This window comes from Prionailurus bengalensis, chromosome B2, assembly GCF_016509475.1.
Source record: "Prionailurus bengalensis isolate Pbe53 chromosome B2, Fcat_Pben_1.1_paternal_pri, whole genome shotgun sequence".
Taxonomy (NCBI): Eukaryota; Metazoa; Chordata; class Mammalia; order Carnivora; family Felidae; genus Prionailurus; species Prionailurus bengalensis.
The window spans coordinates 11554811-11580921 of NC_057349.1; the positions used below are offsets into that span (position 1 = coordinate 11554811).

Consider the following 26111-nt stretch of genomic DNA (forward strand, 5'->3'; position numbering starts at 1 on the left):
TCGGCCGCTTAACTGACTGCGCCACCCAGGTGCCCCAGGAACTGAGCTCTTAATACACAGCCCTCGAAAGTAGTCACACAATACACTTTTAACATCTTTTTTGGATTGAGAGACTATTGTTAATAACCAGGACTCTGTTACTAATCCAAACATGTCAAGAAAAATCATTCTTTTCTTTGGTTGTTTTTTTATTTTATTTTTTAGGTCAAGAAGTGGTTTTCAAGTGCCTTGGGGAAGGAATTCTTGAAAAAGCCTTCCAGGGGTATAATGCTTGTATTTTTGCATATGGACAGACAGGTAAGTAGCTGTATTTATAGTCAGTGATATTAAATATGCATTTCTTAAAGCCTAGAACTAGAAAGCACTTTCTAGTGACACTTCCTGGGAAGTGACAGAAACATACTTCTGATTTTGTGGGTTTAACTGAATTTGATGATCAAAAGGCCCCTCCTTCTGAAGGTTCAACAATTTTGGTAACTGAGTAATTGAGCAAGGCTAGTTTCAAACTGTTAAGTGTCATTTTCCTAAATTGTAGTTTTAACTGTATTCGAACTGGAAAAATAATCACCAGTTTCTCAGTATAAAGGTTCTAGTAAAAAGTGGTAGAACAACTCTTAGTATCGTCCTATACGGAGGACCTTCCCTGGGCACAAGAGTGGTGTTGGATATTTTTTAAGTTTAGTTATTTTGAGAGAGACAGGGCACGTGCACGTGCGTGTGTGCATGTGAGTGGGGGCGAGGCAGAGAGAGAGACAGCGGGGTGTGGAGAGAGAATCCCAAGCAGGCTCCGCACTGCCAGCACAGTGCCCGATGGGGGATTCGACCTCGTGAGCCATAAGATCATGACCTGAGCTGAAATCAAGAGTCCGACGCTTAACTTACTGAGCCACCCAGGTGCCCCTTGAGCGGTGATGGATTATTAAACCAAGATTGTGAGACAGGTGCTTGGAACACGTAGAACAGAAGCATGCTAGGGGCTCAGCCGTTAACATTGCTTCAGTTAGAAAGTTAGACTAAGTCATGCCAGTACTCCCTGCTGTCACATCACAGGACAGCTAGGAGACTCGGTGAGAGGATACTTTCACAAAAATAAACTATTTTTGTGGCTAAGGACTGTCAATGTTACTCAATAATGTATACTTGATACTTACTATACATACTTTTCAAGATCATGTATCTGTAGTGGTTATATTTGTAGGCATCCCTCTGTCAAACTGGAGACCATGCGTGTTATAGAAAGAATAGTTGCCTTACTGCCCGAGGGCATGAGTTTGAGGGCAATGTTTGCCACATCTGCTATGTGACCCTGGTGTGTGTATGTAGGAAACTCATATGATGGAAGCATTATGTTTCACTTCCTCTGCTTCCTCCCTTCTTTCTGCTTGATATTCTCCAGGTTCAGGAAAATCCTTCTCCATGATGGGCAGTGCTGAGCAGCTGGGCCTTATTCCAAGGCTCTGCTGTGCTTTATTTAAAAGGATCTCCCTAGAGCAAAATGAGTCACAGACCTTTAAAGTCGAAGTATCCTATATGGAAATTTATAATGAGAAAGTTCGGGATCTTTTAGACCCCAAAGGGTAAGTTAGTGGTTGCAATTAAGCTTATAATGGGGGGTAATAATTGTAAATGATCCTTAAGTTAAAACTGCAAGTGAATATATTTATTTGAGCCATTGGGTCACTGCTCTGGTTTCAGTTCATTCGCTGAGAAACCAAAGCCTGCTGGTAGACCCAGTACATGTAGTTTATCCTAAATTCATGTATAAAGTTGCTTACGTATGCCATTTAAAAAGACGTTTTTACGTTGGTATTATTTTTGCTACCATGGCTAACAAATTGAGTTAAGAATGACACATTGGTTCTCCCATTCATGTGGAAAGCAGCAGCTCTAAATTAGAGTAAGTGCCTGAAGGCTTGAAAGAACTCAGCCCGGGCAAGCCATTCTCTCCCTGGGCTGTGTGCTGGAATCACGTTGGGGGGCTTTTTAAGAATGTGCTGGCCTGAGCCCCACCCGTAGAGACTATGAGTAAGTGGACCCAAGGGGAAATCCCCACCTCCGTACTTTTTAAAAATGAGGTGATAAAAACCAGATGAGTTTGATTCATAGAGAGAAAAAGGGTCATTTACTTTTCTTCCTTAATTTTTTTTTTACTGACTTAAAACTAACACATATTCATAGAAAATTCAGAAAATAGGCAAAACGTAGTAAGAACTAAAAATGACCTATAATCCCTCAAAACTAAAAATAACCATTGTTAATTCTGTGGTGCATTTTGACCCTGTGTTTCAAGTCTGTGGGGTGTCTCTGTGTGTTCAGGTCATTCTCTAAATACAATTCAGTATCCTGAATTATTTTATATGCTTCTAGCTGCTGTGTGGTCAAGGGTGTTACCAAAGGTATACGATCAAAATGGTAGGTGACAAGGAAGTGAACCAATCGTGGGAAATGTTTATATTTACTTTAAAGTTATTAACTATTTGCATATGAAAGAACACTTATAACACATGTAAGATATAAATAATAATAAAATTGACTACCCTCTTTACCATTTGGCTTAATAAAATGGAACATGACCAATATTTTTGGAGCCCCTATATGTTTCTCTTGGATTCCATTCCATTCCCTACCCCTCCCCAGGGTAACCACTGTTAGGAATTTTATGTTTCTCATTATCTTCACCCCTCTTAAAATTTGCACATAATTTTGCACAATTTGAAACTTTGTGTGACATTATCATATATATGTCCTTCATTGACTTGTAGTTTCCTGTTCATGATTCATTCATTCTGATGATATGAAGTAAGGATGCATTGACTTTTACTGCTTTTTGGTGTTCCATTATATGATTACCATAGCCTGTCTCACGCCTGTCGCCTGTGTGGTTTCCACTTTCTACTGCTACGGTGCCACTCTGAGCATTCTTGTTGTGTCCTCTTGGGTGTTGCAAATGTCGGGGTTTCTAGGGACTGCATCTGGGGTGGACTTGCAGGCAATAAGATACTGAATCTCTGACTTTATGAGGTACTGCCCAACTGTCTTCCAAAGGGCTTCCTTCCTTCCTTCCTTCCTTTTCTTCTACGTAAAACTAAAGTTCATCTACTAGAACAAGTTCACCTAACCTAGTATTCTGTGTCCTGGGTGTTTAGTTTGGGAGTAAAGATAGAATTTTTTAAATAGAGTAAGCTACTTTAAATAGAAATCAGAGTATAAAAGACATTCCTCATATGGAATGCTGTTTTGCTAATCCAAATAAAGTAGCTTTTAGAATTTATTTTTGATCATTAAAAATATTGCAATCTTAGTTTCCGAGTACTTAAAAAGAAAGAAAAGCTTCCCAGTTTGGTCTGATTCATTCATTCCTTTTTACTTCCTCCCAAAGGAATAGACAGTCTCTTAAAGTTCGAGAGCATAAAGTGTTGGGGCCATATGTAGATGGTTTATCCCAGCTGGCTGTCACTAGTTTTGAGGTAAGTGTCATTAAAAAAAAAAAAAAAAAAAAGTCATTAAAAAAAAAATGGTGGTAAATTGAAGCATGTAAGTAATGTTGAATGTATTTTTTATGTGAATGCTTTATAGCATATTGGTACCACGTGTGGTCTCGGGAGCCCAGTAGCAACATCCCCTACATGGAAAGAAACACCTTCAACCTGCTTTGTTGTGAAGGCATTACAGTGTGGCTAAGAGGCTCGGCATTTTGAGTTGCTGAATATTTTCTTTCATACCACTTTCTTGAAAATAGCCTCCCCAAGGTTGCCAGTGATGTCCTCCTAGAGAAGTCTAGATGCACATAAGCAGTGTTGGGTAGTAAATTCACGCTCCTCCCTCTGACAGTGTCTCCTGTGCCCATTTCCATTGCTTTTCACTCTTCTGGTTCTTCTGTTTGTCCGAATTGTTCCTCTCTCCATTGACTGACCCGTCTCATTCTCCTGCTACTTGACTTTAACGCCTCTATATATTCCCGACTAGATGTTTTGACCTTGCTTCTATTGTCACTGCTCCGGAAACCCCCCAAAACAACCTGCTCTGTGTTGCCGAGGGATGCAGACAGACGAGTGAGCCAAAACATCCTCTATCTAGGTGTGTGGTCTGGAGGTTGTGGCCGTCCCATCATCACCTCGGACTCAGTGTGACTAAAATTAATCTGTGAGATAACTCCCTCCAGCCATTTAGATGAAGAAGGTTTTAGTGTTGCTCAAATCAGAACCAGAGTGCAGTCGTCACTTTAGAAGCACTTAGGTGCTGAAGCAAATGGAAAACTCTCTGGCATAAAGGTGCTAAGTCAGCACCTTCGCTCAGGTGTGTGGGTCCTAGCTCAGTGTGCTGGGGGTCAGTGTCCATCTCACCCTGTCACTTATTAGTAAGAGCCACGGAGCTTGTGATTTGCTTCCCCGCTCTGTCTCTGACTAGATGTAGGAAAAGTTAACTTGATCTCCAGGAACGTCAGTGTTCTGTGGGTAACATCAGGAGAATGCATCTTTTATAAAACTTATTCATCAAACATTGTGTGAGAGCCCATAGGTTCCCAGTGTTCGAAGACAGGTGTCCAAGGATGAATAAGGAAAAGTCCCTGTCCTTGGAGAAGCACGGTGTGGGAGGAGGGGGACACAAAAGCAGTAGACAGCCATGCAGAGTGTGAAGCACAGGAGAGTTAGAATAAAATAAGGTCACTGCTGTTACTATCTGGAGCTCGATACACATTTCTTTTCTTCCCTAGGAACTTGCTGGGGCAAAAAAAGGTGCTGAACAGAGAAAGGGGACAATTGTGGGAGGGCCAGACTGGGGGAAACATCTCGTATCTTAGAAAGCGGAGAGGGAGGTAAAGGCTCCCACCGTGCCCCGCGGAGGTTCGGGTGGAAGGGCGGTGACCCTGCATCCCAGGGATGGCCATTAATCTGTATACCTGGTAGGCGGGACTGCATTCCCATGTGTTTGCTTCTGATGTTTTCCTTATGCTTTGCCTCTAGGATATTGAGTCATTGATGTCTGAGGGAAATAAGTCTCGGACCGTAGCTGCAACCAACATGAATGAAGAAAGTAGCCGCTCCCATGCTGTGTTCAACATCATAATCACGCAGACGCTTTACGACCTGCAGTCTGGGGTGAGGGACAGGGGGGAACCTTTGGTGGCAATAAAAGAACTCATATCTGCAGCAGTGAAGTATTTGGGTTGGGTTCTGCTGCTGAGAATTTTGTGTGGGCTTTCCTACTTACTAGCTGAGCCACTTTGCTTAAATCATTTAGTTTATTAGGTCTTCCTTTATATAGAACTTTAAAAAAATATAGGGTTTCTTGTGTAAACTCCCTAAAGAGCATGATGATGTCGCCATACAGCTTTTAATATGTATACTTTCATCCTGAAATTCCCCTAAAAACAGCTGTGTCTACCTCATAACCCTTATGGGCTATTAAAGAAAAAACCACAATCTTTAGCCTAAAGAACACTTTTTCGAAAGGAGAGGAATTTGACCTGAATATGCGGGCATCCTCATGTGCTGGTGTTTCCTCAAAGGCACAGAAAACCTCCCGCTTCCTGACTATATTCTGAAAGCTGAGCGTGCTTGCTCCCCAGCTATACAACAAACACTGCGTTCGCATGGCAGTTTAAATTTGACCGTGCAGGGGCGCCTGGGTGGCTCAGTCGGTTAAGCGTCCGACTTTGGCTCAGGTCATGATCTCACGGTCCGTGAGTTCGAGCCCCGCATCGGGCTCTGGGCTGATGGCTCAGAGCCTGGAGCCCGTTTCAGATTCTGTGTCTCCCTCTCTCTCTGACCCTCCCCTGTTCAGGCTCTGTCTCTCTCTGTATCAAAAATAAATAAACATTTAAAAAAATTTTTTTTAATAAATAAATAAATTAATTAATTAATTAATTTGACCGTGCAAATGCGAGTCTGCATAGCTTCTTACCTGCCCTGCTGCAGGGGCCTGGCCGCTGAGGCTGCCCTCAGTTACAGTACCAACATCCGTGTAGACATCTGCATTTGCACTCACGTGTGTCGTTGTCCTGTTTCCTCCAACTAGAACTCCGGAGAGAAGGTCAGTAAGGTCAGCCTGGTGGACCTGGCGGGTAGCGAGAGAGTGTCCAAAACCGGAGCCGCGGGAGAGCGACTGAAAGAAGGCAGCAACATTAACAAGTAAGGTGGCCGGGGCGACGCCGGGCTGCGTGTGTGTCTGGGGGACTTGTTGCGTTAGAAGCTATCGAATGGTTCCGGCGGCATGTGGTTCTGGGTCTGTGTAGCTTTATTAAACTGAGCTGAGGAAAACTAACGGCCTGCCTCTGCCGAAACGCGTGAGGTTTATGTGTGTGAAGCTCCGTGCCGCGGCCCGCAGGGTATCCTCGTGTATGATGCGGTCTTGCGTGAGTGCACATCACAGTTCTCTAAATCAAATTCTGTCTTAGATTAACCCAAGGAGCGTACTCTGAAAACAAAAGCTGCTCTGAAGCCCTTTGTATGGCGAATGCTGTTTAAACATCAATACCTAAAAAAAAAATGGAGCAGTTACTGAATACCTGCCGTATCGAAAACTCACTGTTTGCCTTCAGTGCACCCAGGGATGCACACTGGAGGCTGACAGAGGGCAGGGTGGTGCAGGATGTGTAGGAGTTTGCCAGACAGACAGAGGAGATGAAGGCATTCTGCACACAGGCAGGTGAAGTGCTTGTTTTCTGTAACTAGTCTCCCAGGATGGCACCTGCTGGGCCAGAGCGAGCTTGGCTTTCCAGCAGAAGAGGAAGCAGAGTTGGTGTCTGACTTAAGCCAGACTGTCAGAGTTCATTCCTTCCTTTTACCCTTCTGTGTTTTCTTTTTCTCATCTGTAAATGGGGGATAATAATAGTCCCTACTTCATAGAATTGTTGGAGCTCAAATACCCATAATGGGCTTAGAACAATGCCTGGCACTGAATCAATATTAATTATTGCAGCTATTATTTTTATAACCTGTGTAAATAGCATAAAAGTTCAGCAGAAGAGGGGCGCCTCGGTGGCTCAGTCGGTTAAGCGTCCAACTTCGGCTCAGGTCGTGATCTCGCGGTTTGTGGGTTTGAACCCCGCATCGGACTCTGTGCTGACAGTTCAGAGCCTGGAGCCTGCTTTGGATGCTGTGTCTCCCTCTCTCTCTGCCCCTCTCCCACTTGCGTTCTGTGTCTCTCTCAAAAATAAATAAACAGTAAAAAAAAAATTGTTTTTTAAGTTCTGCAGAAGTAGTTTAGTTTGTACTTGTAACATCTTTCTGCTGAGACATAACTTGGGGTTTCATTTAGGACAGAAGTGACAAGGGGTAATAGAGGCAGGAACATATTGGTGCCGCTTGCATTTTAAAAATGACGCTAGCACATTATAATTTTAGTGTTCCGAAGTTTAAAATTAGAAGTAAGATATCACCCCCTCTATCAGCTGGACACAGCGGCACTCGCTGCAGAGACTGCTGCTTTAGGGAGTTAATCTTCCAGTCAGCCTGTCTCCCTCTCTAATAACAAAGGGTTTTGCTAGATTTCATGACAAAGCTCTGTAGGAGCCCAGGCCTGGGCTGCAGCTCTGTGATCCACAGTGAGCTCAAGAGCTGGGATGGGAAAGCAGAAAGGGGGGTATTAGGAAGCAGGTGTCAACAAAAAGATTGTCAGTCCTCGTAGAGATTTGTTTACTGCTGCTAAGCCATGCCAGCCCTTTGCCTTCTGGCTGGGTGTATGGGAAAACGCTAGAAGTTCTGTGCTGGGAATGTGTGAGAAATTAGAGTATGGCTGGCCTTGAAGGGTGATGATCACTAACTTGTACTGACCTCTTACTGTGTTCTAGGCGCTGTTCTGAATGCTCCCCATGTAATAACTCATCCTTGCATTAGCGTTGCAGGGGCGGGGACGGGGTGGGGGGTGTCTGTTATCCTTATTTTATAGATGAGGAAATCAAGACAGAGATTGGTTAAATAACGTGCCCCAGGTCTCAGAGGTCTGAGTGTGGATCTGCATCTGGTTGCAGGCAGTCTGGCTCCAGGGCCAGTATACTTGTGGTGACTGAGCTGGGTGAAACCCCCAGGCAGTATACTTGAGGTGACCATGTGTTCTGTTTGCCTGCAAGAGTCCTAGTTGATACTTTTGCCCCAGAGTAGACATTATAGCGCCCTCTTTAATTTGGGCACTAAATTAGGCCATGTCCCAAGCTGGACTACCTCAAGGCCACGTGATAACGTGATTTAGATCCCCAGCAACTGTCTTCCATAATGACTTACCAAATTGAATGGAATCCTCTTAGCATCATGCTGTCGTTCCTTATTTATATGCTAGCTGTTTCACAAACGGATGCATGTACTCCCCACTACTAGTCAGTGGGATCTTGTCTGCTGGTTCTTTGTAGTTTTCAGAGCACTTTCGTCTGCATTATATCATGTGAGGCTCTTAATAGGTATTTTTATCTACTGATAGATGAGGAAGTTGATGGTTGGAGACACTTAAGTAATATGGATGAAGGCCAAGCAGACATTGATTAAGCCTCTGCTCTGTGTCTGGCACTGCATTAGACGCTGGGAATGCAAAAGAAATTTAGATACTGTTATAGACATACTGCCTCCCCGCCCCCTAAATATGTCCTTGTCCTAATCCCCAAAACTTTTGCATACGTGACCTTGAAAGGCTGAGGGTATTGCAGATGTGATTAAGATTTTTTGATGAGGAGATTATCCAGGTGGACCTGATGTAAAAACAAAGCTCCTTAGGGACACCTGGGTGACTCAGTCTGTTAAGCTTCTGGCTCTTGATTTCGGCTCCATTCGTGATCTCACAGTTCGTGAGTTCAAGCCCTGTGTTGGGCTCTGCATTGACAGTGTGGAGCCTGCTTGGAATTCTCTCTCCTCTCTCTCTGCCTCGTCTCCCACTCACACACTCTGTCTCTCTCTCTCAAAATAAATGTAAAAAGTTAAAAAAAAAATAAAAACAAAGCTCTTTAAAAGTGAAAGAGGGAGGTAGGAGGGCCAGAGTTGGTCAGAGTGATGCAGAGTGATGGAAAGCCTTCACCGTCCAGCTCTTGTTTGAAGGTGGAGGAAGGGGCCGTGAGCCCCAGAATGCGGGCAGCCTGTGGAAGGTGGAAACGGCAAGGAGACAGACGGTCCCCTAGGGCAGCCCTGCTGACACCTTGATGTTAGCCCCATGAGACATGTTCTGGACTTCTGGCCTCCAGAACTGTCAGAAAATAGGTGTTGTTTTAAGCCACTGCATTTGTGGTGATTTGTTAGAGCATGAGGAGCACATAGTTTAGGACAATAGGAAGTCACTTTGCTTGAACAAAATGAAAGGAAGGAGGATTTTTTTTTCTGGCCAGACAACGTTGAGACATGCTACTTAAGCCAACGTGTAAGCATGGAACTATTTTTTATGACACCTTGGCTAGCCTGTGGATGCTTGCCGAGCTGGTCTTATGCTTTTCCCAAAATAACCGGTTCAGAGGGAGGGAAGCTGCCTCTGAACCTTTTCCACTGCGCCCCAGTCCAGGGCTGTTTTCTTTTCCCCATATACCTCTCTGATCCCCCTGAGTAGGTGCATATGCCCCTAAAGTCCAGGCCAGGCCCAGGTCTCCAGCACGTGTCCTCCAGGCCCTCGCTCTGGTCATCGGTACGTAGCGACCGTATGAATGGGACATCGTCTCTCCACTGGAAGGTTCCCTGGGGTCAGCACAGCTTAGAGATCTTCATGGAAATTGGCCCTCCATCCCTCACCTGCCATTCCAAAATCCAGAACGCTCTGAAAACCAAGTGCTTTTTTTTTTTCTTCACAGCTTGCTTGTTGGTGGAGCCTCACCTGAACTCCCATGAGGCTCTCTTAGTCTTTATCTGTATTTATAGTCTTTGTTTACTCATTTAGGGTGGCCATTCATATGGTTAGCTGTAGAAATGTAAATGTATTGTATTATGGGCTGCTGTCCCAGACCTACCCATGGTCATGTGTGATGTATGCACTATACTTCCTAAAATTCAAAAAATTCTGAATTTCCGCACACATGTGGCCCCAAGGATCTCAAAAAAGACATGCAGGCCTACACTTTTTGATCCATTTAGCCAGTATGTATTGAACGCTGACTGGGCATAAGAACACAGGGAAGAGGGGCGCCTGGGTGGCTCAATTGGTTAAGCATCCAACTCTTGATCTCAGCTCAAGTCTTGATTTCAGGGTCGTGAGTTCAAGCCCCATGTTGGGCTCCATGTTAGGCATGATGCCTACTTTAAAAAAAAAAAGAGGGGCGCCTGGGTGGCGCAGTCGGTTAAGCGTCCAACTTCAGCCAGGTCACGATCTCGCGGTCCGTGAGTTCGAGCCCCGCGTCGGGCTCTGGGCTGATGGCTCAGAGCCTGGAGCCTGTTTCCGATTCTGTGTCTCCCTCTCTCGCTGCCCCTCCCCCGTTCATGCTCTGTCTCTCTCTGTCCCAAAAATAAATAAACGTTGAAAAAAAAATTAAAAAAAAAAAGAAAAAGAACACAGGAAAGGGTAGATGGGACCCTGGCCTTGGGAAGGTCAAGATCCAATGGGGAAGGAAGACCCTTGGAGGGATAGTCCTAATACATTATGTGCAATGGAAACCTATCCAATGGAACTTCTTTGTTATAGAACCTAACTGTGTGACATTTCTGTGCCTCAGTTTCCTCAGCTGTAAAACACAGATGAGGAAGCAGCCTGTGAGTGGGCTTACTGTGAGGATTAAATTAGTTACTATTTGTAAAGTGCTTCTTGGAACAGTGCCTAGCGTAGAGTAAGCACTGTGTAAGTGTGTACTAACAAGGTAAAAAAAATAAAAATAAAATACATCAAAAGGGCTGCCTGATAGTTCCACAAATGGCTTTTTAAGCCTTAAAATCAGTGCCCTGTCGAGTGCTAAAATTAAAGCCATCTCTGACATGTTTCCTAAGCTTTCCCTCGGCCTCCTATTTGGGCTTCTTTCGATGGAACATTAGTAATCCTCTTACACAGACCTGTCAGGGACTTCACACAGATATTAGTGTTTCTTAATGGGCTATGGATTTCGGAGCCTCATCTCTCCGTAAGCTCTTAAGAGCTTTAAAGCACGCATTATTCCTTCATTTGGTGAGCCGAAACACCTGTGTGGCAGCACCACCGTGGCCTGTTCAGGGCGTGAGGGGAACAGGCCTGTAGACCATCCTCAGGGGACCGCCTGAACACTCAGTCTGCTGCTCTGCCTGTCCATTGAGGCTGACATGAGGATGCCTGTCTCTGCTGCTGGAGCCCGGCGGGTTAGCTTCCCTAGGAGCTCACTCACATCACGGAACACCAGCTGATACCCTGGGGACTGACGCTGAAAATGGCTCCATCTTCTTCTCAGCAATGGGCAGTTATTAAATGCAAGCAGTGTTCATCTGACAAGTATCATTCCGGGTCTCCGTTCCACTTCAATTACCGTGGTTGACAATAAAGTATATACTAAACATTTCCCCAAATGGGCTCTACTCAACATTTGTTCTAGGGATACTAATATATGTTACTCTTGGGGTTCTGTCAAATAATTTGTGTTATGATATAGTAAACTAGAAGTCTCCTATTTCTAATGTTTCACATGACCCAATCCTCCTTTTTTCCTTCTGAGTACTTTCCGTGACTTTTAATCATTTCCTCTCGGAAATCTCGCTTAAGCAGATATTGCCTGCTTAACCAAACATGAACTTGTACCTGGGGAGAGTGAAAATGGCCTGCCTCAGTCCATTATTCAAGGGCTGCTGGGGCAGGGAGGTTGCTTATCTGTTTACCATTCATGCATTGCAGGGCCCAAGGATGTGGGAAGAAAGTCTGAATAAACATCTTTGCATCTACCGCGAGAACCCCACAAAGGACAGAGCAAAAATCTTCTTGGGATGCAGGAGCCACATGTTTTGGGGGCATGTGACATTGCGACTTCAGTGTTTCTCAAAGCGTGTTTTGCAAAATACTAGTTCCTCAAGTGGCTCTGGGAAGAAAAGGATCCTTGGGCAAATCGTTTTGAGAAAAGCTGCTTAAACAGCCTTCCTTTGGAGATTTCCCTGCTAACATGTCCAATAAATCCTTCAGTAATGAATCCCATATTAACTTTGACTTATTCCCTGAACTTATTTGATGACAGAATTCTAGGTATAACACAGATTAAAATCTCCAGAAAAGATATTCTAAAGAACTTGTTTTTGGATATGTTGGTGTATTTCACTACAGTGCTGGAAATGGAAAAGAGACAGGAGATGGGACTTGTTAGATGCAAATCACTGGCTTGGAATGACTTGTGCTGGCCACTGGAAACCAGTGGGGGGCGGAATGGGGCCTGTTCTGCAGGTACCACGGCTTTCTTTCCACTCCTGCCGTGGGATGGCATTGGCCTTTCCCCCATTTTGCCACACACACTCTTTGTGTTTCTCCTTTTCTGATACAAGCGGAGACTTACTGGGGAAAAGTACTAACTCAAGTCCTCTAACTTCATTATCTTCCAAGTAATTCTTTAAAAGCCAAGGATTGCATTCTGCTGTAAGCAACAGCTGTCGTGATGACCAAATGATGGATTTCTTTTCCCCATGTACCAAGAAGTCCAGAGGCTTGTAGAGCACCTCAAAAATGCTGTCAAGCACACAGCTCTACTAACCTTACTGTGTGTTCACCTTGTCCTCATGACCTCAAGATGGCTCTGCCATTCTAGGCATTGTATCCTTATCTGTGTTCCAAACAAGGGGATCAGGGGGGAAGGAAGGGCCAAGGACCACCAGCTTCTGGCTTATATCTACTAAATATATACCTTCTCTATCAAACAAAGCTTCCTTGGAAGACCACCCAGTCAGTATGGTCTCCCTATATCTCAGAGCTGGATTTCGTGGCTTTCCAGAGCTACAGAGGACTCTGAAAAGTGGAGTTTTTAGCCCAGCATAATCTTCCCAGCAAAATCAGGGTTCTTTTAGCAAGTAAGGGGAGAATGGATGTTGGGTCAGTATCCACAGAGGGTACCAAAACCATGATTGAATTAGTCCTTTTTAGAAAGAGATCCGTGGTCTGTTCTTCAGTATATTCTAGACTCAGTTTTACTCAGCAGATACTGACCGCTTTCTGTAAGCAAGGCACAGTAATTGTATGATGTAACAAGGTCTCTGCCCTCAAAGCAATCATAACCTTAAGTAGAAAGAGATAGAGAAGTACAAATACAGTCAATTCTAGCAATGCTTAACTGCAATTATGACCTTAGAAAAAGATCATTAGAAAAAATAGGTAAAATAATATAATATTTGAAATCCATCCTGGAGAGTACAGATAACTCCCATCACATCATATCCACTGTTAAGGGAAGGAATCCGGTGGTCACAGTTTCAAGGAAAACTATGCAGGTTGGAGGAAGGTGCAGAAAAGGAAAAAAAAAATACTTATGACCAGGTTTATCTCATTGATTGTATTCATTGGAGCTGCTTTTATTTTGTTTCTGATCCTCCTAAGTTTTATTTATTCATATTTTTTATGTTTATTTATTTATTTTGAGAAAGAGAGCACACACCTGTGTGCATGAGCTGGGGAGGGGGGCAGGTGGGGGGAGGTGGAGAGAGAGAGAGAGAGAGAGAGAGAGAGAGAGAGAGAGAGGGAGGGATCAATCTAAGCTATCAGCATGAACCCCACGAGGGGCTCTATCCCACCAACCATGAGATCATGACCCCAACCGAAATCAAAAGTTGGTCACCCAACCAACTGAGCCACCCAGGCTCCCGTATTTACTTTTTTTTTAGTCTCAAATTCTCCATTGTTACAGATAGGTAGATTTTAACAATCTCTGTCTTAAAACATGGCTGGCTGTTCACAAATGTTATCCCCTAGCCTAATCCTTCTGTCCTCTCCAGTCAGTCTGTGTTTACTCTGTGCCCGCCACCCCAGCCCAAGAACTTCTGGAAAGGTTAAGAATTTCCTTACTGTCTCCACCTCCCGTAGGTTCAGGAAAGGAGCTGTGCTTTGGTAGAATTAGATTCCTGGAGCAGTTTTTTCAGCCTCTCAAATTTGCAAACAGCCCCACCCTGTTCAGGAAACCTGTGAGCGCCCATTTGACTCCAGCATGAGAAGGCAGTGCTAGCAGGATCCAGTAATTTGTGATTTTCTTATATTCTTAAGCTCCCTAGGAATTAAATTACTGTTAAAATACTTAAGCCCATTGTTCAGTTTTCACGCATTGAACTTTCATACTTTCAGAAGCCCGTGGATCATTGCTTCCAGGTCCAACGTAGCAGTAGCACCCCCACCTTGTCACTGGGTGACCTGGTTACCCCTCGCCCATCATGGAGCCCCCTTACCCTGCAGTTCATTTCTTTTTGTTCCAAGGGGGCAGTGGGTCGAGACAGAGTCCTTGTTTTGAATATGTGCACACGATCAGGTAAAAGGCTTCTACTAATGATAACCTTTTCCAACTGGTTAAGTTACAGAGTACAGAGTAGAGTACACACAAGAGGGAGTCATGTGATCATGTCCGCCCAGCCCCGCCCCTCCGCTGTGGCCGGTCACGTGCCCTACCTGCTGACGGTGCTCGTGCTCGGTGCTCTCAGTGCACACGCACGTGGTCCTGTAGACGTTGATGACATCGTGCTACCCTTCCCCGTTTTCTCTCAAAGCACTCGTGTGATTTTTTTTGTGCCCTGTTTAGGAGTGCCCAGACCCTTCTTTTTTCACTCCTGACACTATCAAATTAGAAAGTAGGAGCAGTTGCCACAAGGCAGAGTTAGATTTTGTCTGGATGAAAAATACATAACTCCAAAATGTGTTTTCCTAGCAAGGGCCACTGTTCCCTTTGGAATTGCTAATATGGGCCTTGGAATCACTGAGCTTTTTATAGTCTGTATGAATTGAAGTAATTTTTGCCGTGTTTAAGTCCTAAACACTGGTTCCGTTCAAAGAATTGTTTTCAACTGAAAATTTTATTTCAATAGTTGTGAAGTGTGAAAGATGCCCTACATGCTATATTAAAGCAGAAATTTGTTTTTGCCTTAAATTTCTGCTTTCTTCTATTTCATATATAGCACATGCCTTTCTTTTCTCAACTCCTTCCTTCTTACCTTCCTCCCTCCCTCACTCCCTTCCTTCCCCTTTTTTTCTCTCTTTTTTTTTTTTTTTTTTAATTTTTATTTTTTTTTAAATTTTTTTTTTTCAACGTTTATTTATTTTTGGGACAGAGAGAGACAGAGCATGAACGGGGGAGGGGCAGAGAGAGAGGGAGACACAGAATCGGAAACAGGCTCCAGGCTCTGAGCCATCAGCCCAGAGCCCGACGCGGGGCTCGAACTCACGGACCGCGAGATCGTGACCTGGCTGAAGTCGGACACTTAACCGACTGCGCCACCCAGGCGCCCCTTTTTCTCTCTTTTTAATTTTAGAGAGGGAGAGAGAGCACAGGAGAAGGGCAGAGAGAGAATGAGAGAAAATCTTTTTTTATTTTTATTGTTTAATGTTGATTTATTAATTGAGAGGAGAGAAGGAATGGGGGAGGGACAGAGAGAGAGAGAGAGAGAAGAGAGAGAATCCCAAGCAGGCTCTGTGCTGTCAGCACACGGCTCAAACCCATGAACTGTGAGATCATGACCTGGGCCTAAATCAAGAGTTGGAAGCTCAACCTACTGAGCCACCCAGGCGCCCCTTTACTTAACTTTTTAAATTGAATTTTATTTCATCATGGTAAGTATACTCTTGAACCCCCATCCCCCTACCCCCTCCCCTCTGGTAGCCATCAGTTTGTTCTCTAGCCTTAAGAGTCTATTTCTTGATTTGTCTCTCTTTTTCCTTTGCTTGTTTTTTTTTTTTTTTAATTTTTAATGTTTATTTTTGAGAGAGAGACACACACATTGCAAGCAGGGGAGAGGCAGAGAGAGGGAGACACAGAATCTGAAGCAGGCTCCGGGCTCTGAGCTGTCAGCACAGAGCCTGACATGGGGCTCAAACCCACAAACTGCGGGATCATGACCTGAGTAGAAGTTGTACGCTTAACCGGCTGAGCCCCCCCCCGGGCACCCCTGCTTGTTTTGTTTCTTAAATTCCACATATGAGTGGGATCGTATGGTATTTATCTTTCTCAGATTGACTTATTTTGCTTAGCATTATACTCTCTAGCTGTATCTGTGTTGTTGTAAATGACAAGATTTCATTCTTTTTAGGGCTGAATAATATTCCATTGTATGTAGATACCACATCTTCTTTATCCATTCATTTACTGATGGACACTTGGGCTGTTTCTGTAATTTGGCTTTTGTAGATAATGTTGCAGTAAACATAGGGGTGCATGTATCCCTTTGAATAGTATCCCTTTGAATTTTTTAAAGTTTATTTATTTATTTTGAGAGAGATCACAGAGCATGGGATTGGGGGGGGGGGGCAGCAGGCAGAGAGAAATAGAGAATTCCAAGCAGGCCCCTGCACTGTCAGCTCAGAGCCCAACATGGGGCTCGAACCCATGAACTATGACCTTATGACCTGAGTCGAAACCAAAAGCCAGATGCTTAACTGACTGAGCCATGCAGGCACACCCTGTATTATTGTATTTTTAAGGTAAATATCCACTAGTGTGATTACTGGATCGTAGGGTAGTTCTATTTTTAATTTTTTGAGGTACCTCCATGCTCTTTACCACAGTGGCTGTATTAGTTTGCATTCTCACCAACAGTGCATGAAGGTTCCTTTTTCTCCACATCCTCACCAATTTGTTTCTTGTGTTGTTGACTTTAGCCATTCTGACAGATGTGAGGTGATGTTTCATTGTAGTTTTTATTTGCATTTTCCTGATGGTGAATGATGTTGAACATCTTTTCATGTGTCGGTTGGCCATCTGTATGTCTTTGGAGAGATGTCGATTCATGTCTTCTGCCCATTTTTAATAGGATTATTTGTCTTTGGGTGTTGAGTCATATTAGTTCTTTATATTTTTGGGGTACTAACTCTTTATCGGATATGTCATTTGCAAATACCTTCTGAGATTCAGTAAGTTGTCTTTTAGTTTTATTGATTGTTTCCTTCTCTGTGTAAAAACTTTTTCTTTTGATGTAGTCCCAGTAGTTTATTCTTGCCATGTTCTTTCTTAAAGTTGTTACCTTTGGGAGGAGTGATGCAGTGATTGAACTTGAATTTCTTTTTTAAACAGCTATATTGAGAAATGATTCATATACACATACTTTGCCATTTAAAAATGTACAATTTAGTGGCTTTTTTATCAGAATGTATAACCATCATCATGATTGAATTTGAAAACATTTCCATCATCCCCAGAGAAACTTTGTGTCTAAGTCATTCCCCATTTACACCACCCCAGCCCTGGACAACCACTGCTTTCATCCCTATAGATTCGCCTATTCTGGGTATTTCATAATAATGGAATCGTTATGTGGCTATATTAGTTTCCCAATGTTATCATAGAAGATTACCACAAACTGGGTAGTTTACAACAACAGAAATTTGTTTTGTTACAATTCTGGAGGCCAGAAGTGCAAAATCAGGGGATTGGCAGAGCTAGTTCCTTCTTGGGGCTCAGAGGGAAAATCTGTTGCATGCTTCTGTCCTACCACCTTCTAGTGGTGGCTGGCTCTCCTTGACCTTCCTTGGCTTGTAGATGCATCTCTTCCATCTCTCCTCTGTTCTCACATGGCCTGCTCCCCTGTTGCCTGTGTGTCTTCACAGCCGTCTTAGAAGGGTACCAGGCATTGGATTAAGCCGTCTAAAGTCAGTATCATCTCCTCTTGACTAATCACATCTGCAAAAACCCTATTTCCAAATGAGATTACATGTCAGGTTCTGATGAACGTGAATTTGGGGTACACAGTATTCAACCCAGGACATTGGCCTTTGGTGTTTGGCTTCTTTCACTTATCGTAACTTTTCAAGCTTCATCCATGTTGTAGCTTCTGTCAGAATCCTCTCTTATGGCTGAATAATATAGTCCACTGTGAGGACATACCACACTTTAGTCATCATTTGGTGGACAGACATGTGGGTGGTTTCTACATTGTGGCTATTGCGAATAATGCAGCTGTGAACACTCTTGTACAAGAATGTTTTTTTGTATGGACATATGTTTTCTTTTGGGGTGGATTTAACTTTTGAATCTGTCAATTATAATGTATGTATTTATGTCACTTTGCAGGAACGGCTATTATTAAAATTCTGGCTCTTGTTCTGCCTCTTGAGTTTGCATTGTATTTCAATGACTTTTCTAGTGACTCACCTTTGAGCAATTATGTTTTGTGAGAGATATCCTTTGTTTCAACTCATGTAATGGAAGTCTCTTGTTAACATTAGAAAGCTATCTAGTCCTTCATGCTAAACTCTGGTCACTTGCTGAATTGTGCTCTTTTTTGTTTTTATAAATAGGTCATAGCATTTAATTTTTTAACCATTCACAAAGCATTTTCTCTTTGTGATATCATGTAAGCTTCCCTGCACTCCTGGGAGATCTCCTGAGGAGTTCTCTCTCTTCTGGCTGCTAAACTTGGGATTTCCTTTTAAAAGCGTGCTTGGTACTTAACTGTGACACAGTAGGATGTTCTTCATCCCTCAAGTCCGCAAATCTGTTGTTTTTGTGGTGATCTTTTCTCCAGGTTCAGAGAACATGTGTTAGCGTCCAGGGAATGCTCAGGGGACTACTCCAGCCTGCACCAGAGTCCCCTGGAGGGCTGGTTAAAGCAGAGTGCTGGGTCCCACCACGAGTGTCTATAGGTCTGGGATGGGGTGGGGCCTGAGAACGTGCATTTGTAACAAGGTCCTAAGTCATGCTGGTGCTTTTGGTCCCAGCATCATGATTTGAGCCTATACAGTTAAATATATGTACCATCTTGGGTATTGTTCATCCAGGGCCTCTCAAAATTTAGCATGCCTGTGAATCACCTGGAAATGCCTTTCGCTGGTTCTGACTCCGTAGGCCTGGGGAGGCTTCCAAGAGCCTTTGTTTCTAACCAGCTCTTGGGGGACGCCAGTGCTGCTCTCTGTAGCAGGTGTTGAAAGAGTAGCCATATGCTGTCCTCTGCTTGGGTGGGTCATTGTTCTGTACAGCTGTAAAAACTCCACACTGAAGTAAACTTGCCAGCTGTAACAGATGAACGGCATCTACCCTGTAACATGTAGGGAAAGGTTCTCTTCAAGTTACGTGGTTATTATGGAAAACAAAATGAGAGCCCGAATGGTCCGAATTCTACCCAAAGAGTAAAATGGTTCAGACTTTCAACATAATATTTGGAGTAAATTAAAATTCCCTAGAATGATCGCTTAAATGTATGCTCCCAGGTTCTGAAATGTCTGTCTCACAGGCCCTGTGATTGAACAGAATCGATTCTTACAGGGATTCTGAATTCATTCTTTTAAATTAATGGAGTTACTTTCTGTTTTTCTTTTTCTTAGCTTCTTGACAAATTAATGTAAACTTGGTTATATCAACTTTAGGGCCTTGGTGTTCTGCATACTTTATCCCTAATGCCTGGAACGATTATTGTTTTATGCAAACAACATAACCATTCCATAAAGCTAATTTCTAAATGTTTTTTCTTTTGGCAGATCCCTTACAACCTTGGGGTTGGTTATATCCTCGCTGGCTGACCAGGCAGCTGGCAAGGGTAAAAACAAATTTGTGCCTTATCGAGATTCAGTGCTCACTTGGCTTCTTAAGGTAATTCATTGTTCTAGTGTGTTCCTTTCCAACTAAAACCTGGCTGTTTCAGAGGAGGCAGCTGAAAGTTGTGTGCAGAGCTAACCAGATATAACACAACCCCCCGCCAATACTGTTAATCCGAATTCCTAGGAATGCAGAATGAAAACTCATTCCTGTTGCCTCTTTTGCCCCCATGATAACGCTATTCATCAGGCATTGTTCGTTGTTGTGACTATAGAGAAACCACACCTCATCATAAAATGACTCATGAAATACGGCTCCATTTCTACAACACATTTTCTTCACAGAGAATGTCATATATGCATGTCTTCAGCTTCCATCATACATGTTGTGCACAGAATGGGGATCATTTCCTAAGAGGCTACTGGAAATATTTTGCAGGATAACTTGGGGGGCAACAGCCAGACCTCTATGATAGCCACCATTAGCCCAGCAGCAGACAACTATGAGGAGACACTGTCCACCCTGCGATACGCAGATAGAGCCAAAAGGATCGTTAACCACGCCATTGTGAACGAGGACCCCAATGCCAAAGTCATCCGGGAGCTGCGGGAGGAGGTAGAGAAACTGAAGGAGCAGCTCTCACAGGCTGAGGTAAGATCAGCCTGGTGCCCCCTGTTTTTGAGATCCCCTGGGGTGTCGTATCTGAGTCGGGGAGGATGTGGTCGCCTGAACTTTTAGGTCATCTCCGTGCATTCGGCATTTCTGAGTGACATCTTCTGTATGCTAAGCATATAGCCATCTGTCCTAGGAACTTAACCTCCAGTCAACTAAAAGTGAGTTGTTGCTAGTGCCTAATTGTTTGCCTTGGTAGATCAGTTGGCCCTTGGGCACCGATCTTGTCCAGTGTGAAATCCTAAGAACCAAATGGGTTGTTTTTATTAACATTGTACACTCTGTGCCCATAGGGCCTTGCGGTTTTCAGAGAAATTAGTTCTATGTCCTCTCTTCCTTAAGTCAGGGAAGGCAGCATGATGGAAGAGAAACATTAGGAAAAGAACTCAGAAATCTTTTATTTTGCTTCATGTATATCTGCTCCTGGCAGGAAACAAAATCGTTCATTTCTCATTGTTACCACCTTTCCTTGGCTTTACCCAGCTTTAATAATCACGCCCTCTTCTAAGTAGCTATTGCTTTTTGCAAGTTACTGGGTGAGGCATCCGGCTCATTTGAAATAGGTAATAGGACTGAAATGAAGGCCGAGTAAGTGCCTTAGTGTAAGTCACGTGCTTCCCCCTGCCTCACTTGGGTGTGGACCTAGGGCTGCTGAGTTCACATTCCTTCATACCACTCCCTTCTGACCCCTCCCTTCTGAGAGAGTAGTAAACGAGGGGGGGGGGAGGAGTGGAGGGTAATACTGTTATTTTTTGAGCACTTGTGTACCAGGCCCTGTTGAAATACTTTTTGTCTATCAGCTTCTCTAGTCAAAAAGATAATCAATAGGAGATTGAGGCAAACAGAAAGGGAGTCACAGCCAGGATCTGAACTTCCCATTCGTTGGTGATCATGGAATTGCACTGACAAGGCATTGTCTTCTTCCAGCTTGGGCTTCTGAAGTGCAGGAAGCCTTGTTTTATTCCTTGTTTTCATCCCTAACCCCTAGTGCAACACTGATACTGGAGAGCGCTTAGCACAATGCTGGTGCATTGTAAGTGCTCAATAAATGTGGCTACCTCCTGTTATTATCATGATTCTAAGCATTCAGTGCATCAAACATACTTTTTCATTGATGCCAAGAAGGTAGCAAAACACCTGGAAAATAAAACACTGTGGGGGGCCTGGGTGGTTCATTCAGTTGAGCGTCTGACCTCAGGTCATGATCTCACAGTTTGTGAGTTCGAGTCCCGCGTTGGGCTCTGTGCTGACAGCTCAGAGCCCACTTCGGATCCTCTGTCCCCCTCCCTTTGTTCCTCCCCTTCTTGTTCCCTCTCTCAAAAACAAATAAAACATTAAAAAAAAACAAATTAAGGGTGCCCGGTAGCTCAGTCGGTTAAGCGTCTGCCTTCGGCTCGGGTCATGAATCTCTTGGTTCGTGAGTTCGAGTCCCACATTGGGCTCTCTGCTGTCAGCGCACAGCCTGCTTCAGATCCTCCATCCCCGTCTCTCTCTGCCCCTCCCCCACTCACTCACAGACTCCCTCTCTCTCTCTCTCTTCAAAGAATAAATAAACTTAAACATAAAAATACCAATAAACTTTGAAGAGCCATGATCCTAGGAGGAAAATGTAATGGTTCTGCAGTCAGTACATACGTGGATGAGCTCCTTCTTTCCTCTTGTCTCTGAACCTGCCTCTCTGCCATGACCATGTAATCCAGGCCAGATGGTAGAATGATGCCTGGCCAAAGAGAACAGAAGAGGAGCCACAGCGGGTTCACCTAGGGTTTTCATGGGTGTCCCCTTATACCCAGCACTGAGTGTCCCTCGCAGACTCTGTTCCCGCTGTGACCTCGGTACCTCAGGGAGAGTCCACAACATTGCCACTGTGGCATCTTGTCCAAGTCTGCCATCTTTCTTGTTCATGGGCTTACACTTTGTGGAGGCTCATGTTGCCATAGGGGGTCAAAGCATGCCATTGCCAAGTAAAGCCCCCCAAGTAAAAGCTTAGCTTAAAAAAGCTTTATATATATACATCTGTATTTAGACCCCTTAGTTATTCTCACTCTGCAGACTCAGAGGGAAATTCCTACCCTTTTACCCAGATGTCTTGTTTCCAAGGGAGTAATGAATACACAAGGTTTTTATCACCATCCCTTAAAAAAATTTTTTTTCATGTTTATTTTTGAGAGAGAGACAGAGCACTGGAGGGGAGGGGCAGAGAGAGAGGGAGACACAGAATCCAAAGCAGACTCCAGGCTCCGAGCTGTCAGCACAGAGCCTGACGCAGGGCTTGAATCCACGAACTGTGAGATTATGACCTGAGTCGACGCTTAACTGACTAAGCCACCCAGACGCCCCAGAAAAGGAGTTTTAAATGATCCAGAGTCCAATTTTAAAATAAATGAGAAGAGGGGCACCTGGATGGCCCAGTCGGTTAAGCGTCCAACTTCGGCTCAGGTCATGATCTCGCGGTCTGTGAGTTCAAGCCCCGCGTTGGGCTCTGTGCTGACAGCTCAGAGCCTGGAGCCTGTTTCAGATTCTGTGTCTCCCTCTCTCTGACCCTCCCCCGTTCATGCTCTGTCTCTCCCTGTCTCAAAAATAAAATAAAAACACTAAAAACTTTAAAAGAAAAGAAAAGAAAAGAGAAGAATCTTCACTTTTCCTGGTAGGTTATCACTGGGATGTGTTTATTGATGATGTGTGTTGATCTCTGTCTTGCTGGGAAAAAAAAAAAAAAAGTAACAGTGCTTAAGTTACCTTTGTTACGTTTCTGTTTTGAAGGCAAACTTTAGCATCTTTTAGGTCTTTAAATGTGAAATTTAAGTACGATGGATAAAATTACTCTGTAGTGATTTGTATCAGTTTAATTCAGGGCACTAGTATTCCTTTTCCCCTCTAAAGAGTAGCAGCCATTTATTCTTACATTTCTGTTTATTAATAAAGATGTACAAGTCCACCCTGACAGTGTATGACTTAATTGCTTCCAACAGACTGTTGATAGCCACTTCAGAAGCACAGTAAAGGATTGTTTTATGAATAATGGTGGGAAAAAATAGAAAATCAGATATCTCTGGTTTCATTTTAAGGCTATGAAGGCCCCTGAACTAAAAGAGAAGCTTGAAGAATCTGAAAAGCTGATCAAAGAACTAACAGTGACTTGGGAAGAGAAGCTGAGGAAAACAGAAGAAATCGCACAGGTAGCCCGATAATTTAGGCCTAAAATCTTGTGATTCTTTTTCATTTGCCATCTTTTCTGCGTAGCCACTCGTCATCCTCCCAAAGCCATTCAAGGACCTCTTTCTGCTCACCAAGACTGCAAAGATCACTTTTAGAGCCCGTAACTTCGTTGTCCTTTATCAACTACCATTTGGTCCATTTATTTGCTAGGAGCGCTGAGCTGGAACAGGCATGGTCTACAGGAAACACTGTTAATGTTTCCTGCTTTTCTATTTTGTGATTTTACATCACCCGGCAAAGTGCTACCTGACTGGCCGAGAATTTATAACCTACCACTCATCATGGTCTTTTCCCCAGTGTATTTGATTTTTGGGGTTTGTAAGAAATGTTGTATGAACTTTACTTGAGAAACGATATGAAGCAAGGACTAATTGTGCACTTGTGTGTGAGTGGGTGTGTTTTATGAATCTGCACTATACATTTGGTGAACATTTTAATCTCACTGACTGCTTGGAAATATTGGCCCATCCCAATCGGGTAGCTTGAAAGCAGTAACTGGGACCTAGTCAAGCCTTTTGCTTATATGTTTCTCGTAGGTGTTATTCTCACACAGACCCGTGCTCACGTACCCCACACACATACTGCTGACTTCCTGTCTCTCATCCATTGCTTCGTACTTCTTCACGGCACTTTATCATCCCTGGAAATTCTGTTTTGCTTGTCTGGTTTTTTTTTTTGTTTCTTGTTTTTTTTCTTTTATCTGTCTGTCTCTTTCTACTGGAATATAAGTTTTCACAAAAGGGACTTTGTTTTGCTTGCTGTTGTAGATCAGTACTTCCCGCCCCCATCTCCCATGACTTTCCCATGTTTACTAGGGTTATTATCACCTGAAATCAGGCAAAATGCCCAGTCTTCCCTGTGCCCTTACAATACCTTGCTCTTACCTTACTTCTCCTCCATTTCTTCCTGTGCAATTCTTATGCTTCAAGAGACATCGCAAGTACATTCTTTTCCTGAAGCCTTTCCTGGTCTCTGAATACATCATGGGCTCCTTCCTTGGAAGCCCCATAGTGCCTTGCTCCTCTCCAGTGACACAGGGCTCTTCTCCTCTGATTTAGGTACGTGGTCTTGTCCCCTCGACTGGACTATAAACCCCTTAAACGGAAGATGGTATCTGGTTCACTCTTAGCACCCTTTTATAACACGGACACAAGACGTCACGCATTTTAGAGACTCCCTAAACTTGGTGGTGATGTGTGATTTCATTGGCATTGTCCCCAGAAAGAGTGACATAAACGTTCCATGGATACATCTTGTCAGTAGAGCAACAAATAGAGTCCCCTGTGTTTGTCTGTTTTTGTGCCCAGGAGAGACAACGACAGCTTGAAAGTATGGGGATTTCCCTGGAGACATCGGGTATCAAGGTGGGAGATGATAAGTGCTACTTAGTCAACCTGAACGCGGACCCTGCTCTTAACGAGCTTCTGGTTTATTATTTAAAGGTAAGAGAGTATATAAGTAGATGGTTGCAATCCTGATGCATTCACATATCACTCGCATTGGAATCTGGGCGCCTGTACCCATGATTTGGCTTTTTGAACATTTTATTTATTTTTGAGAGACAAAGCACAAGCAGGGGAGGGGCAGAGAGAGAGAGAGAGAGAGAGAGGGAGACACAGAATCCAAAGCAGGCTCTGGGCTCCGAGCTGTCAGCACAGAGCCCCAGGTGGAGCTCTGACCCACGAACCATGCAATCATGACCCGAGAAGAAGTTGGATGCTTAACTGACTGCGCCACCCAGGCGCCCCTGCTTTTGTTTTTTTTTAAAGACCTATATGGGTTATTTTGGATCAACTCTAAGAGAAAAATCAGAGAGAAGTTAACCCTGAAGAATTAGTTAGCTATTATACTTTTCAGAGCTTGTTCAATCTAAACAGTATTTACTTTAGCAGACCCCTGATATTTTGACACTGGTAAAGATAAGTAAACAGGCCAACCAACTACCAGGCAGGCAGATAGAGAAAGGCCAGATTTAAAAAAAATTTTTTTAATGTTTATTTATTTTTGAGGGAGAGAGAGGGAGAGACAGAGTATGAGCAGGGGAGGGGCAGAGAGAGAGAGAGAGGGAGACACAGAATCCAAAGCAGGCTCTGGGCTCCGAGCTGTCAGCACAGAGCCCCACGTGGAGCTCTGACCCACGAACCGTGCAATCATGACCCAAGAAGAAGTTGGATGCTTAACCAACTGAGCCACCCAGGTGCCCCTGGTTTTGCTTTTTGTATCCAGCTTAGCCCTCATTGAAAGAGGAGGGATAGTGCGGTCAGGTTACCATTGAGAGTGAAAACCTCCCCTCTGGAAACCATCAGTTTGTTCTCTATATTTATGGGTCTGCTTCTGCTTTTTCTTTGTTTGCTTGTTTGTTTGTTTGTTTGTTTGTTTGTTTAGATTCCACATAAAGCAAAATCATATGGTGTTTATCTTTCTCTGTCAGATCACACTTTTGGAAATGTTGGTTTATTTTGTTAAAGTGAAAAATGAGACATCTGTTTGAAATAGGGTACCCGATAGGGCAGTGATATGGGGTACCCCAAAAGACATAGGGCCTTTTTAATATGCACGCACACACACACACACACACACACACACACACACACACACAATTCCTGAGTTATGATAGTATATAAATGTATGTGGCAGTACGTAACTCTCAAGGATTAGAGACCTGGAG

At 43.7% G+C, this 26111-nt stretch overlaps 1 protein-coding gene across 8 annotated transcripts in view; it reads left to right on the plus strand.

The window, feature by feature from the left end:
• The window catches only part of KIF13A (kinesin family member 13A), a 216264-nt gene that overhangs the window by 128230 nt on the left and 61923 nt on the right, over positions 1–26111 (plus strand). For all 8 annotated transcript variants that reach the window (XM_043590738.1, XM_043590739.1, XM_043590740.1 and 5 more), the window contains exons 5-13: positions 205–297; positions 1397–1577; positions 3380–3467; positions 4965–5099; positions 6019–6131; positions 19495–19606; positions 19991–20203; positions 23293–23403; positions 24751–24885. In XM_043590738.1, coding sequence (XP_043446673.1) covers positions 205–297; positions 1397–1577; positions 3380–3467; positions 4965–5099; positions 6019–6131; positions 19495–19606; positions 19991–20203; positions 23293–23403; positions 24751–24885 — 1181 coding nt within the window. The remainder of the gene's footprint in view (positions 1–204; positions 298–1396; positions 1578–3379; positions 3468–4964; positions 5100–6018; positions 6132–19494; positions 19607–19990; positions 20204–23292; positions 23404–24750; positions 24886–26111) is intronic.